The sequence below is a fragment of the Aspergillus japonicus genome, assembly GCF_003184785.1.
Source record: "Aspergillus japonicus CBS 114.51 unplaced genomic scaffold BO86scaffold_83, whole genome shotgun sequence".
Classification (NCBI taxonomy): domain Eukaryota; kingdom Fungi; phylum Ascomycota; class Eurotiomycetes; order Eurotiales; family Aspergillaceae; genus Aspergillus; species Aspergillus japonicus.
This window is the reverse complement of record NW_020291720.1, coordinates 90,805-108,235: the sequence shown is the minus strand read 5'-3', so window position 1 is coordinate 108,235 and position 17,431 is coordinate 90,805. Positions and strand designations below refer to the sequence as shown.

General features: G+C 50.5%; 4 protein-coding genes across 4 annotated transcripts; 3 read left to right on the top strand and 1 right to left on the bottom strand.

Annotated features, from left to right (window-relative positions):
* Positions 1–659: 659 nt before the first annotated feature.
* BO86DRAFT_324315 (inositol polyphosphate kinase KCS1) lies at positions 660–4,860 on the bottom strand (the record flags this gene model as incomplete). Its single annotated transcript, XM_025668469.1, has 2 exons — positions 660–2,598; positions 2,666–4,860. The coding sequence occupies 2 exons, from the start codon at positions 4,858–4,860 to the stop codon at positions 660–662; spliced, it is 4,134 nt and encodes a 1,377-aa protein (XP_025522899.1).
* Positions 4,861–9,647: 4,787 nt separating this feature from the next.
* BO86DRAFT_324320 (DUF614 domain protein) lies at positions 9,648–10,733 on the top strand (the record flags this gene model as incomplete). Its single annotated transcript, XM_025668470.1, has 2 exons — positions 9,648–10,437; positions 10,498–10,733. The coding sequence occupies 2 exons, from the start codon at positions 9,648–9,650 to the stop codon at positions 10,731–10,733; spliced, it is 1,026 nt and encodes a 341-aa protein (XP_025522898.1).
* Positions 10,734–11,310: 577 nt separating this feature from the next.
* On the top strand, positions 11,311–14,585 carry BO86DRAFT_371758 (PalH/RIM21 family protein). The gene is made up of 2 exons (XM_025670327.1): positions 11,311–11,768; positions 11,894–14,585. The coding sequence occupies exons 1-2, from the start codon at positions 11,660–11,662 to the stop codon at positions 14,107–14,109; spliced, it is 2,325 nt and encodes a 774-aa protein (XP_025522897.1). The 5' UTR covers positions 11,311–11,659; the 3' UTR covers positions 14,110–14,585.
* A 527-nt stretch (positions 14,586–15,112) lies between these two features.
* BO86DRAFT_235616 (MFS general substrate transporter) lies at positions 15,113–17,349 on the top strand. The gene is made up of 15 exons (XM_025667045.1): positions 15,113–15,204; positions 15,269–15,362; positions 15,419–15,446; positions 15,503–15,549; positions 15,603–15,680; positions 15,731–15,796; positions 15,844–15,875; positions 15,933–16,102; positions 16,156–16,210; positions 16,262–16,315; positions 16,387–16,474; positions 16,523–16,662; positions 16,723–16,797; positions 16,852–16,971; positions 17,038–17,349. Exons 1-15 carry the CDS (start codon positions 15,129–15,131, stop codon positions 17,217–17,219), a joined length of 1,305 nt encoding a protein of 434 aa, XP_025522896.1. The 5' UTR covers positions 15,113–15,128; the 3' UTR covers positions 17,220–17,349.
* The last annotated feature ends 82 nt before the right edge of the window (positions 17,350–17,431 follow it).

The window sequence follows — 17,431 nt, the reverse complement described above, 5'->3', positions numbered from 1 at the left end:
ACTGCATCAACCGCCTTGCCTTGCCTCGCCTGGCCAGCCTATACTCAAGCCTTTTAGAGTGTCAAAGACCTAACGTAGAGTGTGAATTATGAGTTCTTGTCTAGCTACTGCGCCCATATGTATGTACACAAGTACTGTACCACAAGTCTCGAACATTACCCTGTCAAACTGGTTTAAAAACAAAAGGAAGGAAAAAGAACAAAACCACAATTAATGACCCCAGAGCTTTGCACCTACTCCCAGGAGGTATAGAGCAGTAAAACATGTCCAAGAAAGGAGCAACCGGAAATGACCATCGAACAGAAAACACAGACAATGCAACGAACGGGTCTGAAAAACAATTTCATACATGCCATGTGAATATGGCTGCAATACAGAAACCTTCCCCTACCATGCTCCAGGCATGGATAGACGAAGAACTTGATTAGGTAGCATAGTGCCGTTATGATTCGTCAAAATCGTTTCGCTTGCCACAGGATGACAGACCATAGCCGTCAATTATTGACGGCATTTCCACTATCACGAGGCCCACCACCGCATTGCTTGGTTGAGCAGCGTACCAGATAAGGTGTGGAAATGGTGAGGAGTTGAGTCGAGGCAGATAATCAAAGGAAAAGGTCTTCGCTCGGGGGAATCATTCCAAACACGAGGATCAACCACTAGAAACTGACCTCGCCGGGGTCACTCTCCATGACGTTTTCGTCCCAAAACCGCTCCGATGATTCGTCTTGGTCCGAGTGTCGAGATCCGAGGGCAATCGCCTCACCCTCGCCTCTTTCTATGTAGTCGTCGTGGCTGACTTCCTTCAAGATCCGTTGGAAGTACATTCGTAGAGTCCGAAGACCGCGCAGATAGCCACGATCAATATCGTCGGGATGCTGGGGCGGGCAAGAGGCATCGGGAGAAATCTCGTCCTCGCCTGTGACACAGTTTGCGAAGTCCACGATTTTCAGCTGCACATCAGGATAACCATCATCAGAGCTCCGACGTTGCAAGTGATCTCGCATGGTGCCCGACCCTGACCGACCGTTGACTTGAGTAGCTCCCTCTGTTGGATTTGGGTCACCATCGTAGAGGATCAAAAGGCTGCTAGCATACAGGCGATAACGCTTGAGCCTTCTGATCATGTTCTCCAAGCGTGCTAGTTTCTCGAGGATGACGGGAATCTTCTTCGTCACACTTCGCTGGCTAGCGCCGTCGTAAAGAAATCGTGTAAGAGCATCCTGGAATTCACGCCCGGCCTTTAGGTCGCGACCAAAGTATTTGTCCTCAAATGAGTACTCTTGTTTCTTCACATTCCACGTTTGCATGCCACACAAGCGGACACCTAGCTGCTGGGAAGTTGTTGACTGGCACTTGCGTCGTTGGGATTTACGCTTCTTCTCATCAGCCTCAATGCCGTACTGACGTGTTCCCATCTTTAGATCGAGGACGCAAGGCTTGTTCATGCCGGCTGTCAAATCCTCCAGCAACAGAAAAAATTGAACCCTATCATCCTTCCGTGTCTGCGCTTCTTTGGGATTGGAGGGGAGCAGTAGGTGATCTCCATGCCTAGAGGCCTCCTCCGAGGGTTCATTCAAGGTCTGATCGACAGGCTTGGCGGCAACAGCAGTCTTGGGGTTGGGGAGAGGCGGCCCGAATTGGTCAGTCATCCGGCGTCCTGCTGGCGATTTGACAGATATATCACCCTCCATAGGGAAGACGCCGTCTTCCTTGTCGCCTCCGTAGCCATCGTCGTCGAAGAACAGCAGTTCGCCTCCACCTTCTCCAGAGCCTAAGCTACCCCGTCTCTGCAATCCGCTCCCTGAACGGCGGCGTCTCATGGGCCGCGTTCGCGAAAGTGAACTAGCACGTTGAGGTGACTCTTCGGTTCGGACCTTCTCGAGTCGATTGTGGCCTGCATCCAAGGCCGTAGATGCCGATGAAGACAGCCCCGGTCCATCGTTTGTCTGCTTTACGATATCGATGCCAGCAGCGAGCGTCGGAGCATCTTCAACGGAAGCGGTACGACGACTCAAAGCTCGGTCTTCAGAGAGATTGACTCTACGGCGAATGCCGTCCGATGATGTCCTTGGTAAGTTCAGATGACCACGTGCGTGGCGTCGATGATGGTGCACAGCAGGGGGACTGAAGACTTCACGGAGTACTTGCTCTTGCAACTGTCTGTTGACAGTTGTCGCGCCCCACTGCTTCTTTTTCAGCACCTGGGGAGATAATGGGCCATCAGCCAAGCATTCCTGTCCGTTTTGTCGGCTTGACATGGATTCAATTCCAGTCGAGAAGCGTCGCTGCGTCATCGATCCATCAGCAGTCCTTGGACGCTGACAATGAGAGAACAGATCTGCTGGAATGATATGTCTGTTGTTTTCCAGTATCACCTGCGGTATGATGCCGGTGACCTGCTTTTGGCTAAATATACGTGGCTGATTTGTGTCCTTGGAGGGGCATGAGCTACTTGCAGCCGTCGAGTCTTTGTTGTCAGCAGGGTGAGGATTGTTCGCAGTATGGTTGGTGTCTCTGTGTTCTCCATTGGTTGTAGTCAGATCCTTGGGTCGCTTTGGTGTCTTTGAGAAAGTGACATTGAGAACGCCAATGTATCTAGCGACAGTGTAAGTGGAACGTCGTAATGACTTGCGGAAAGGAACAGGCGACATTAAACACGCACCTTGGCAGAAACATCAGCATTTCGGGGTGTCGGCGCTCAATGCGCTCATAGAATTCATTTTCCCTATTGTTGAGCTGTTTGCATACAGCCCGTCTAGAGAATCGGAATACGGTCGTATGGCCACCCACTTGATGACGATAGGGTTTGAGCTCCACTGCGCCGAGAGGTGCGGCGTTACTATGCTTGCGCCGCGCGCGAGGAAATCTTGGGCCTTGGGTGGGGGTAGCAGTGGGCGTGACATCAGCTTCGTCTGTCAAGCTCGATTCCTCGTCTCGAACGGACAATCCACTATCGTCAGCAGATGCAAATTCAGATTCGCATGTCGAATAATAATCAGTGGTGCGCTCGGGAATGGAAGCAAGAGACTCTTCATTAAGTTCTTCTATGGGAGCACTCTGCATGCCCTGTAGGTCGCCGTGGAGGATTCTACTTTCATTTTTAGAGCGAAGAGATATGTCCACATGATTACCTTCCAGGTCATCAGAAACATGTCTCTTTGGCATCCGAATGTGGCCATTCTGCGCAGTCGAGATATCGATCGGAGTCCCACCATGTTCATTGTCCGCATACGGCGGGATGGAATCGACCTCTTCTGATATCGTGACACGCTCATGGGGAAAATAGACGGCAGACGAGATTTGTTCATCCTCTTCCTCTTCCAAAGGACGACGCTGTTCCCGGTCTGAGTCAGATCCGGACAGGTGTGAACCCGGAATGCCGTGGCTTGCATGGTCTTTGGAGAAATAGTCTCGCCCTCTCTCGGCAAATTGGGTGGGAATACTCCGTGAAAAGGAAGTGCCACGGGCTCCGCCGGGTGTGAGGTGAAAGTTGCGGATCTCCTCTAGAAGGCTTCGAGGTAGAGCCCGAGGCTGTGATTTCTTGACATTGTCCCCATGCCTCATCTGGCTTATATCGCTCTCTATACTTGGCAAAATCAGTGGGGCATCAGCGAGCGATAGCTGCGACAAACTCTTGGTGTTTCTGAGTTCCCCTTCGTCGGACGGGAAGGAAGCCTCCAGCGGGGAGTCACAATGCTCCAGGGCGAAGCGAGGCTCCGAATGAGTGACCCGGTGGTGTGGATCATTCAGCTCTGCGGGGTCATCGTGTCTGCCTGCGCGCTCCTCTCTTCTTTTACGATCAGGAGAGGTAGTGTTTTCCTTGAACAAGCCCAAGTAGTGACTCGACTTACGGCTGCGCACATGAGAAGCGGGTTCCGCATTTGCCAAGTTGGCTTCAATTGATTGCTCGACTCTGCCACGCCGGCTGCGACTCGAACTTCGTTCCAGTCTGTTCTCACGTGCACCCTCATGTGGTTGCGACATAGACCAGGCATGGTGGGCTGTGTCGACACTGGTCACAGGGGAGTGCACGCCAGGCAAAGAGACAGAGGAGTGTAAGGGCGGCAATGGCGGTAATGGCGCATCATTGAGGGAGGCCGACAAAAGGCTGCGATGGGCTAGATGATCCGCCGAAGCAGCCGGCTTGTTAGCAGCGCCATCAGAAAAAACTTTTCTAAGGGGTTGCAAGCTCTCCCATGCAGAGAATGGGGCACTGCGATGTGCCAGCCCCGAATGCTCGTCCACAATGGCATCCGAGTCTACCGGGAGCAGAGGGGTAGAATGCGGGACCGCCGGCGGAAGCAAAGAAGGAGTGTCTAGCGGATGCTTCCTGCGGACGTCAACTTCCATGTGGGAGGTGCCGACGCGATTAGAGCGGGGAATGACCTTGTGAGGAGAATCCGAAGAAGCAAAAGCAGACACATCCTCAAGCAGAGGAGTCAAACTTGCGGGTGGTTCATGATTTGTATCTTCTGAAGGCGATAATCGCGGGGTGGTGCTAGGATCGGTCTCGGAAGGGAGATAATGAGTTGCGAAGATGCTATCTCTTTCAGACAACTGTGGGCTATGAGAGCGGTCGGGACGGGACAGCCTTTCCACAGGGGCTGCAGTGGGCCGTTTTAGAGGAAAGGTAGAGGTGGGCTTAGCCCATTGATGAGCCGTGGGAGATTCTGCGCGGGATGGAGAAGGAGCTTGCTGGGCATCTTGATGTATGAGCTGGCTCCGAGTATCGTTGTGGCGCCGCTGCTGGTCGCGCGGGAGGTCGGGCCCTTCAGAGCAATCATATTGGGCAGATGAATCAGGTGTCACCAGGGGTCCTGACCAGGTATTGTCTGTCGCAGATGGAGGTCTTGACATGGGGAGGACATTGGTCGGGATGCACGATGAGGACAGGGTGGGAAAGGAACCGAGAAGGAGAAGAAACGCTGTTGGGGTTGGAAGAATATGGTTGGGTGTTTCACTCGGGGGGGGAGGCGGGAGAAAGGGAGCTGGCGTCACTGGGGTTTAGCAACTGGAACTGGAGACGATCGAGAAGATCAAGAAACATTAGCCACGTTCTGGGGCGTAGACACCTTACAGGCTGGAAAGACTTTGAGTGGGGATAGGTCTCTTCTCTTTCTTCTTTTCATTTTCATTTTCTTTTTTTTATTTTTGGTCAGGGTCCGGGAAGTTGGGAACTCACTGACAGGCACGAATGAGGCGTTATCGTGGCTTGGAAAAGAAGGAGTACTGGGTAATAAGGTCGGGGGGGTGGGAAGGAAGAGAGAGAGTCGAAATGACGGAGGCGAACTATTCTAGACTAGTTGGGGAAGAGGAGGAAGCACCGTACCTAAGAAGTCGGCAAGCTCCTAGGGCAGTAAGGCGCAGTAGCCGGAGGAGAAGAAGCAGGAAAAGTGAGGAGAAGGAAGCAGTAAGCCGCAGGAGTACGAAGGTAGTTGCAGCGGTAGTGTAGTAGCAGCAGCAGTTGACAAACAGACAGTCAGTCAGTCAGTCAGTCAAGTCAGTTCAGGCAGCCAGAGAAATTGAAGAAAAATACTCCGTCTCAAAACAGTAAAGCAGGGAAAGGTCCAATTCAAGGTTAGGTAGTAGTAAGTCCGAAGTAGTAAGAAGTACTAAGTAAGTTAATGAAGAAGGAAAGGGAAGGGAACCAAAGGAAGAGAAGCGTTTGGCTGAACCAACAAAAAGACAAATGACGCGGATCTTCGTCACCGCCTTTGTGGATCCTCAGTTAATTGTCTTTTCAAGTTATGACTGGTCACTCTCCCCAAAGGAAAAATGATAAGCAATAATGGTGGATGGATGTACGGAGTACGGAATAGTCTAAGGAAATGGAAATGGAGTTCAGAGCAAAAATGGGAATTCAATTCAGAAACCTTAACAAACAGAAAAAGAAAAATATGTTAGTCAGAAACTAGAGGTGTCCGGAGTACGGAGTAAGAAGAAACAGCGCTAGATGAAGGTTGTTCCTTAGTCTAAGTTCTCCTTATTTCTTCTTCTACAGCCACCACTTTTAAATCTTTTGAAAATACCCTCCTGCTTCTGCACCAGTCACATACTAATACCTATTTAACTAACTATTAGTCACTAGATAGCTGGGGAGGATTGAGCAGATGAGAAAATCAATAATCGTCTGCCAGGATGCTTGGGTTCCCAATTATATCATTCTGTGTATCCCTGGATCCGAATGCCTCAAGGAGGAATAGGAAATGGTTTAGCTAATAGGAATCCTCCAATCTAGCAGGTGATTGTGAAATGTAGGTACTGAAACCTTACTGAGGAGGCAAATTCCCTCCGCAGTACGGAGAATCCATTCAAGTGCTTAGAAAGTGGGTGTCTCCTCCCTACTCCCTATTCTTCGCACCTCCCTACAGGTTATTAGTATGCAGCAGTCCTCCCCGAGTAGAGACTCCTATGGTAGGAAGCTCAACAGCATGACCTCGTCTGGTCATTCCTGAATGATGACCAGACACTTTCATGCTGAGGTCCCGTGGATGCTCTCTGGCATATGATTGATGGTCGATAAGAACTTAAAGCCAGCTTTCTGGAGTCTTGTCTTCTATTCAACCAGCCTACAGCAAGGGCTGTCGGGACACTCGGAATGCAGCTATGACGATAAAGGTACTCGATCGGCTACGCTTTGGGATGAGGGAATTGTTGTCAGCAATACATATTATGAGCACTCTCAGACACAGGGCGCAGCAGAGTCCATCACTGGTGAAGTACTCCGTACCTAACATGCGCTTCCCTGAATATGTGACCTGTCTTCTCGGGCAGCATGCTACATCCTCTCAATACTTGCGATGAGGTATCAATATGTGCAACCGTCTTGTACAACCTCATTGGTTTTTTTGGAGAGATTCTTCGACTCGCCTTGCATATGTACAGTACCGAGTTCTCGGACCCCGATGGGGTTGCGATTCGGGGATCCCGCTAGATGCGATGCTAGGCCGTCCGATAAGCGATAGAGACCTGTATAACTAGGCCATAGGGAAGGGATGAATCGATAAATAGATAAGATATCCCAACTCCATATCCATAGTTTTACGGAGTACATACTGCACATGCCTGCGTGAGTTGTGATAACCATTAGATAAGGTCGGAAGAAAGGATAAGTTGCACAGTATAGGTACATCGGTTATCGCCAGGCAGTCAATACTATATCTCAGTAAGAGGGATTTGTATTGAGTGCTGGACTATAGTTTTGTGCAGTACTTCTCCACCCCCGCCGCATGACCCGTTCCGCATTGGATCCCAGACCCTCCCGTTGAATCTACCAATCAATGAAAAACGTGATCGCCCGGCTGGTCAATGGTGTCCATACAAAGTACCTCAGGCATCAAGAACGTCGACTTTAGTGCCTTATCCTGGAATCAACCAAAGACCCCAGATCCACCCTCAAGTTTCAGTTTCCATTGAACCTAATCGAAATTTTGACCGCAATCTCGACCTTCTCCCACTCCCTGGTCGAGTGACTGTCATGTTTGCATCCACTATTCCCAGCTTGCAAATTGTGATCCTTCTGTATGCCGTCATATGCGCTGTTCCTCAGGATCCAGATTCGGACCTGCACGGTTTGGGCCAGAACGACTAGAGATGTTGACATCTCATCACTTTCTCACCTATTCAGTAGGTGCTATCGCACGCAATCTGCATGCTGCAAGTGAAGAACGCCGCAGTTATACAGAGACCATGAGCTCATATGCCATCTTGGACTGAAATGACCTTATCAGTCCTTGTGCGTGTCATTCTATGGATACAGTAAGTTGGCTGCATGCCGGGCGAACCTTGGAATCTCATCCAATTGCTGGAACTCTTATCTCTGGTCTGCATCTCTGCTGCTTGTCTCTCGAATCTCTAGGTGCACTATCACTCGAAGTGAATTGACCAACAAATTCCTCAACAAAGGGCGGCCACCAACGCCTTGCATGACTGGATTTAGTGCCCTGCTGGTGCCCTTAGGTTTGTTTTATCAGGAAGGGACTATGCGTAGGGCAACTCAACTAAGGGGTGGGTTTGATGTGCTTCACCTGATCGATTCAACCTTTGAGCCCTCAGAATTCCCCCCTGAAGTTTCGCTCTTGGCGGTAGGACGGAGCACTTGCGCGACTTGTTCTCCCTCACAATGGAAACAAATATCACCACTCAGCCCATTATACTCTATGCTTATGAGATAGTTCCACAGCTCTATTTCAATGAGCTGAGGATATTATCCTGTCTTTCCGGTTTCGAGGTTGCCTGATTATACGTCAAAACAGCTTGCCTTACACATCTCGAGTCTCCAGTCAATTGGATGTTCTGCTCCATTGTGAGACATAATTCGCCCCGACCATCGGATATAGGTCTCAATTCATTTACACTCAACTCTCATTGATCAGCTTATAGTAGGTACAAGAACAAACTACAGCGCCATGTGTACTGTGCAGTGTGTATCCGCCCAAGCCATGGCAACGTGAGAGATAGTCAATTTATTCTACGGGTTCCACAAACCGTCGCTTCAGTTCAGTCGGTATAATGGCAGCGTAAAGGATATAGAGAATGAAGACATCTGTGATTCTTTTGTACTATAACTATGTCAGGTGGGAACAAGTAACTACCTAGTACTGCACATCTTCCTGTCATGTGATGGATGGCGCCTGCACTCAGCGGCTATTTTAGACGGGGAAACGGGGAACCTTCCCCAGAACGCATCGCCTGAGCACCCGAACAAAGTACAGTACAACCATACATGGATATGAAACTTCTGAGTTGTTCGATCGTCAAGTGCGGCGCAATTTGAATCAACAGCCATGTTTCGAAGGCGATTCTCAGGTACGGAGTATTGGGAATGCCACCCACCGAGCGGTTCCCAATCTCAATCAACCAGCAACAGCGAAAACACCCATCTTCGACCTGTCAATCCCATCTGCTTCAAGTCCAATCATCCAATTTCTTATGTCACTGGAGGGTATATTACCGCCACGCTAAGGGATGTGCCAGTGGCTGGTGGTGAGATTCTACATTCCTGCGGTGCAATTTCCTGGTTTCCTCCAATGCCATTGGGACTTGAGCGCTTCGGCTGCCATCCCTAATGTGACGGCGCCGACCGTGATGTGACGAGACGTGCTTAAAGGCGCAACGGGAACTTCCGAAAGATCACCAAACCAACCGAAGCGGTTTCTGGTGTGAAAGGTCCCAGGTTGGTGCAGCCTAAGGACTGTCCGGCGCAACGACTACCCTGATATTTGAACCTCTGGCCATTTAGATCCTGGTCTCCCCGCTACGACGCTGTCCATCTCACGCGCTCTAAACTCCACCCCGGGAATTCGTTCTCCCAATGCAGGCTACACATAATGCAGTTACCTCCCACATTGCTCTTGCGCCGTCTCTAATTCTGCTTGCATCTTGAGATCTTGTCTTTTCTGAAATAGATGCCTTCCGCGGATCCCAATTCCGGGGAGGGCTTGTCTCGCTTCAATACATGTAGTATTTCACGGAAAGACTACATGCGAGCAATGAATTTGAACCGTCGCTACTTCTCCCTTCAGAGCACAGCTTAGAGAATTCATCTCATGCCCACCTAGAGCTGGAAACAGATCACACGAAGCGGATACCGTCAGGATTCAGAGAGGCGTCTTAGCAAACGCAAGAACCAAATATTCGTCAAAATGAACAGGCAACTTCATCTGGATACATCCAATCTGGAAAATTTGGACGGTGGGAATCAAAGATATTCCTTTCTTGCAACGCCATTGGAGATGCATGCTCCCGGAGGAGTGATCAGGCAGACAGCCTTGTCAACGAGTCCACCGAGCAACCTCCCAGCAGAACAGAGGAACGTGCTAGAACAGACACAAATACCTTTAAACGAGAAAACGCAGCACTTGAATGACGATGTGAGCCCCTATGTTTATCCAGGTGGGCCTAATATCCAGCATCATCCTGCAAATTATGCTCCATTTGCCGATGAGGCCCCTCAGCCAGCCAAAGCTGAAGCAGTGGTGCCTGACTACTCGTATGCACATCCTCCGCAAAGTCCAGGGCCGCTCCCAGTCAAAGTCAACCCGGAAACCTCGGGACAGGTATTGGAGAGTCATTCCACGGCAGTTGCACCAGACACCAACCCATTGAATACGACTCCACTACCTCAATTTCCTCCTCCAGTTGCATCGAACACATCCGTTACACCACCAGCACATGAAATCATGGCTTACCATCGGCCGGGACAAATTTTACACCCTAATCAAGCCATTCAAGGGGGCTCATGGAAGACCAGTCTATGTGGCTGTACAAACATTGGCTCATGCTTTCTGGGCCTGTTTTGCCCTTGTATCTCATATGGGAAAACCCAGCATCGACTGCAGACAATGTCCCGGGGAGACGACCCCACGAACATGCTCGCATATAATGTCTGCAATGGGTCATGTACAGTAATGGCCCTATTTTGCGGCTGTCAATGTGAGTAGAATAATTCCCAGCTGCAACTCTTTCGTGCGTCGAGCTGACCCGGCATCTTAGGGCTACTGGCTGCAATCCAGCACCGGCGAGTGCGCAAAGCTTACAAGATCGAAGGCGATTTCATATCTGACTGCATTCGAGCAACGTGCTGCACGTGCTGCACTTTGATACAAGACGAAGTCGAGATCATCAAACGAGAGGAGGAACGCGAAAGGCTCGCCAGAGTCTCTGGAGCAGCTCTGGTATCACCATACTTGGCTCCAGTACAAATGTCGTACGGGCCACCGCCCAGATGATAGTCTAGTCATACATATAGCGTAATACTCTCGCGAGAGACAATGTATATACTCGAATCTGCCCCACACTGCAATATATGATTCTTCATTGCGATAAAAGGTTGAGCACACGAGGCATTGGATAAGTATTCGACTGAGCGGTGTCCTCGCCCAGCAACCAAGCGTGCATACTGACATATATGTCCGATACTTCTATCATAGCATATAATTGATTCAATATATTCTACTCTCTCCTTCGTACTATGCTCTATACGTACATTATGACCTGTCGCATGCCACAAATACAAGCCTCGATAGTTCCGTCTTGGGGCATGATATATATCGATCATCGAAATAGATAACACCGTCCTGTCTCGAGACGTTTTCGACCTGTTGAGTGACGTTAATGCAAATTTCGATAGTATTATGCTGACTCCTAAGTCCTACTCTAGCTTGCTTATGAGAGGGAGAATGGAACGAGGACGTCATGTCTTTCTTGGTGATGATGGTCCGGACCCCCCCCTTTTAGGCGGTGAGCCCTGGACGGGGAATCTGGACCGCGGTGGCGGTTCTTCTGTCGGACTTCACCTTCGACCAAATACAAGTCTGCTTCATAGATCTGTCTCAGTTACTCATTTTGTCGATCTTTGTCGCTATCTGAGCCCTTCCACTGTGTGCGATATCTGCTGGGAGACCCACCATCAAGTCGAAGCATCCCCCAATCCAAGGTCCTTTGCAGACGAACACGATCGCTCCGTGCTCTGCTCGCATTCCCCGACCGTCGGCAATCGATAGAGCGCCTCCGACCTATCGCCATTATGGGTGTCTGAACCTGCTGTGTGACGACAAGTTATTACTGGCATTGATGACATTTCCTACATATGATTTTGTGGCGTGTGTGGCCTGCTTTGATCGCGACGTGAAACGTCCTGGTAGCCTGTTCGATTATGGAGAATGACGGGCACCTGGCCCCTCGCCAGATTTGGGTTCAGCCAACGACAACTACAACCAGGACATACGAATCAGGCTGTACTCCGTTTCTACTACCTAGCGATGGTATGTCAAGGCCAAATAGTCTTCGGGGAAGGCAACCTTCCTCGACCCCGGATGGTGGCACATGCCTCCCCCGCTTTCTCCGTGCTGTGACATTGAAACTGACGCGGGTTCGGCGCTTCAACCAGGCCATGTTTACCTGAACCGCTCCTATGCGATTACTTTGACCGAAAATGCGATCTACGAACCGGTTTGTACCAGTACAGCGACTGCCACGCAACATGCTGTCGCGGCGCTTGACACCACCGACCCCTTTTACTCTTCGGTAGCGCCCCAACTGTACGCTATGGGCTGCACGACTGTGGTCAGCTACTTGCTCGTAATCATTCTTCTCATTACGCCGCGCACGTTCTATGTTGGTGGTCCCGGTGGTGGTGCGAACTTATTGGGAAGGCGCGGCATGATCACCGGTTCATATAGCGGGAATTCTTCGGTGGTTGGCGTGGGTGGTCGACCTTGGCTACAGAAAGTCGCAGCGCTGCTGGTTGCTGTATCGCTCACAATTGCTACTGTGGATTCATTCCGGGTCGCCGAACAACAGTATTACTATGGGTACTCTGATGCTGAGGCGTTAGCGGACGAAGTCATTGATGGGATGGAGATCCGAGTTGTTCGAGTCATTTCGAGCACGTTCCTCTGGCTTGCTCAAGTTCAGACTCTAATTCGCCTCTTTCCCCGGCACAAAGAGAAGGTCATGATAAAGTGGGCAGGATTCGCCTTGATCGTGTTCGATACCACATTCAGCATCCTGGATAAATTCCTGGTGAAATCTCATACCACGCGTCCGCGACTATACGAAGACGCGATACCGGCTTTGAGTTACCTTTTCGAGCTTGCTTTGAACTTGCTCTACGCCGCCTGGGTCATTTTCTATTCTCTCTCGAAACACCGATTCGCTTTCTTTCATCCGAAAATGAGGAACATTTGCTTGGTGGCTCTTTTGTCTCTGTGCGCCGTCCTTATTCCGGTCGTCTTTTTTGTTCTGGATATGGCGAAGCCGAAGGTTGCCGGGTGGGGTACCTATGTTCGATGGGTCGGATCAGCTGCAGCGAGTGTCGTTGTCTGGGAATGGGTGGAACGGATCGAAGCGCTGGAAAGAGATGAGCGGAAGGATGGTATCTTGGGACGGGAGATATTCGATGGAGACGAAATGCTCGAAGTGACTCCTTCAGAGGAGGTCGATTGGCCTCGTTACAACCCCAACAACAATGATCGCGGCGGTGGTGCTGGCATGTCCTCTGGTTGGGGAGGCATGATGGGCTTGGCTCATCGTCCTCTGCGAACCAGAGGTGGGCGCAATTGGCAGTCTAACTTGGAGAACCAGACAAGTATTGCATCCGCTGACGCTAGGCGCCGGAGGATTGTTTCGCGGCCTACACCTCCACCTGCGGCCCTTACCCCCATCAGTCGGGCCGATACTACAAGTGCAGCCAGTACCGTGTACAACGTGCATTATCACCCCGTATCCAGTCCGACGCCACCAGTTGCCATGCCACATATGGAAGAGGAAGAAGAGGGGATGGACGATGAACTGGCTGCGAAGGAGATGGCAACAGCTATGGAGAGCCAACAAGCTGATCTAATTCATAATAGATTGTCGGAGCAGCAGACCAGAGAACAATCTCCTCAAATCGTTCAATTGGACAAAGGGTGGCGAGCTTTATTGAATCCATTCAAACGAAGGCGTGCATCTCTGCCAAGGGAGGTTGCTTCAGCACAGGCCGGGGAAGAAGCCCCTGGATCACATCCTGCTGGAGAAGATAATCCCCTCCCCGACCTTCCTTCGGACGACAGTGACGATGAGCACAACCTTCGGCGCAATCGAGCTGGAGCTTTCTTCCCGATCCCGAGACGATTGCGACCCGGTTCTGGACGTCAGAGCTCAGGTTCTCCATTACCAGTCACCGTCATCCCTGCGAGACGACGAGGACAGCAAACGTGGTCGCCGCAACATTTCAATGATAGTGGTATCTTAGAAACGACAAACTCCAGTCAACGGGCTCCCTCGGGGCGTGTTGAAGGTCGTACGGACCTGCCCTTGAGAGTCATCCAGCCGCAAACTCGAAGCGCTGCCCCCTGGAGCGCAGACGATGGCAATATGTATCAGGAACTGCGTTATGATCCCGAGGCAGCGGCTCTGGTGGACTTTGATGATTTTCGCCCAGATCAAGCTCCAACTCCTGCTGCTCATTTCACCTCGGAGCCAGCTCTGGACGAGAACACTGATGAACGCCAACCAACGGGTGCAGATAGGACTTCAACAGAGCCAACACCTCCTCCACAGTCTCCTCATGCTCAATCTAACGGCACTCCACCGAATGGTGATGCACGATATCAGCAATGATTTGACATCTTTCCACACTAGGGCCCATATTTCACGCGATTTTGCTTTTTTTCCGGGTTAATGCTTACATGGATGCTTGAATTAGCGGGGAGTATCGGATTTGAACACCATCTTTCTATACATCACGGTCCTCTTCTTGCCCCCATCAAATCGTTTGAGCTATTGTCTCGATAGTTCCTTATTCGGCTGCTATACACTCACTGTTCTCCTTTCGCCTGCTCAGGACGGGCTCGGGTCGGAGCCATCTCAAAAAAGAGATGCTGGTGTATTAGGCCTTTTCACACCTTCGAAATACCTCGCCGATATCGAAGATTCCTGGCGCAGTTTTGTTCAAAAAAAGATACCCCTTGGGATGCATGTACTACAGACTTTATATACGTATATATCATCATTTTGGATTTTGTGTCTCCTTCTGAACATTTCTGAGCTAATTGGTAATTGAGTATCTGTGGAGCATTTATTGAATGCGCATCGGCTGGCATTGCGTGTCTTTCCTACTCATATTTCCTCTGATCATTATCGATTTAGTGACTCAGTTTTCGCTTAGGATCGGAAGCAAGTACGTAAGGACAATTGCGGTCCAGCCCGCTCTGCGTCCCACTCACCCAGAGCCAACTTCCACCTCCATTGGCCTCAGCAAGCATACTATACTATACTAATGACTTTAGAGGCTTTGCCATGAGATGGGAAGTCGGCAAATTTGCAAGCACGCCATCTTGCACGTCAATGATGCTTGGAATGGAATGCTACAGGATTGTGCCACCAAAGATGAAAATCTCAACCAGGGCTTGCGAGTCGCCCTACAAATAGCCATGACCACCATCGTATGCTCGCACACACGCACATTGCGCTGATCACTGGTCGAGAGTTTAATCAGAACGGACTCTAGCCCTTTCGCGATGGCATTTCACGGCAATGCTTCCCCGGAGCTGGGCAAACGGATATGGTACCACACTACATTGTTCAATGCCTTCGTGATCGGCGGAGTGGGCTTCTTAGCCCCGGGGTTGTGGAATGCGATGAGCTCTTTGGGTGCTGGCGGCGCGGAATCGCCGTTCTTGATCAACGCTGCCAATGCACTGGTGTTTGCTCTGAGTGAGTTGTTCCGTGCAAAGCGCAGTCGAACTTGGTGCACTGACATATCGGCGTCTTCCGGCAGTGGGCTTTCTGTGCATTTTCGGCGCCCCAATCGCCAACCGTATTGGCTTGAATTGGACCTTGCTGCTGGGAGCGATTGGGTACCCGATTTACTCGTATGTGTCGGAGATTGGAGGTTCTTTGAATGATCTGGTCGACTGACAGGGTGCAGCGCGGCGTTGTATACGAATAACCGCTATGTGAGTGCTCTTTGCGAGAATTTGTGATTGTGTCAAGTGTCTGATTACCGGATTAGGGCAATGTATGGTTCGTGCTTGTCGGGTCGGTAGCATGTGGACTATCGTGAGTCAAAACTTTCGAACTTCGACTACGAATCTCCAACTCATATGTGTCAGAGCGGGACTTTTCTGGGCTTCTGAGGGCGCGGTTGCACTTGGCTATCCTGAGCCGGGCAAACGCGGCAAGTATATGAAGTATGTGTCCGTCACAAACGGCTGCTTCGAGGATGACTGACCCAAAATAGTATCTGGCTATGGTTTCGGACCGGTGGACCGTTGTTGGGTGGTGCTATCGTCCTGGGTCTCAATCAGTAAGGGCCCCCGAAGAGTCAGACAGGACGTTGCTGACTCGAGATAGTTCTCCTGGGGGCAAAGGCAAGGTTCAGCCTGGTATGTTGCTGCAATTATGATTGTTGTATAGCGACCGCCGACTGACACATTATCCAGAGGTATATCTGATTTTCGTTGCGCTGCAATGTCTGGCCGTTCCTGTCGCATACTTCCTTTCGCCTCCAGAAAAGGTTCAACGTAGCGATGGGAGTCCCGTCAGGATCATCGCACAGGGCTCATGGCGCGCTGAGATGCACGAGCTCTGGAAGCTCTGCCGTAAGAAGCATGTAAGTGACTGTTTCATGCCAAAAAGGTGCTCATGCTCATGTTGTGCGTCCAGGTCCTCTTGTTGTTGCCCGTTTTTTGGGCCGCCTACTTCAACCAGTATATTGGCAGTATGTCAGGTCATCTATACTTCTCCTTCACCTGCTGATATGAGTCTGCAGATTTCGAAACCTATTATTTCAACGTCCGAGCTCGAGCTCTGATGGGCTTCGTTAGTGCGTTGCCCCTCCTGAAACCTCATTTTGTCATCCATCCGCAATCCCAATCAAAAGCTAACGCTACTCAGGCAACTTTGCGTGCCTGCTGTCATCCGGGATCATCAGTCGATTTCTAGATTACAAGGGTCTTCCTGTCAAGAGCCGGATCATATACAGGTATGCCCACGGCTGTGAATCGTCAAACCCGTCCCTAACCTCCGATAGTTTCTACTACGTCATCGTCGTCCACATCGCAGCCTGGACTTATGGCTGGGTTGTTCAGGAACAATTTACCGCCAACCCTCCAGTCTTGGACTGGACCAGCAAGGACTTTGTCAAGGGGTTCTTCGTGGTGATTCTCTGGCGTGCGTCCTGGCCCCCCTTGAAGTACGATCTAGCCCCACTAACATCGTCCTTTGACCTAGAATTCTCCCAGCAAGCTCTGCAGAACTTCATGTACTACCTTGTCGCTACAATGACCGACAACATCTCTGAGCTGGGTGTGTACTCCACGTGCTGACTCCATCATATTACCTATACTGATCCGACAATAGCGCGTTATTCGGGTATCCTCCGCGGGCAGGAGAGCTTTGCCCAGGCCGTATCCTTCGGCCTCAACACCCGCGATTGGTATGGAGGCCGAGTCCCTCTCGCTGTGAACACGATTCTTCTGGGTATGACTTCTCGCTCTTGCTTTGTAGCTACGTCGATGGATGATTGACTAATGACTCGTGTCGTAGGGCTTGCGGTGGTGCCCACGTGGCTGGTCATCAAGGATCATACTCCGATTGAGCATAGTAAAGATGAAATCACTCAGTCGAGAGGGGATGATGAGGAGAAAGTATCTGGATCGAGATCTCACGATGGCGAGGGACAGGATGGGTATGTGGTGAGGGAGTCGACTGCAACGAAGATGGCCTAGATGGCAATTGGAGTTGAATCATAAACAAGCTTAGAAGCATGCACTTGAGCATGTGTAGATAAAATAAAAATGAAAGGCCATGAATGAATAATGTCGAGTGCGCAGCTGCCCCTGTTCTCCGCAATAATGTACTGTAGATATGGATCGGCTGTGATGTGTGGTCCACGTGGGGAAGTGGTCGGTTTGTGGTCCACTCCCTCATCCGAATCTCT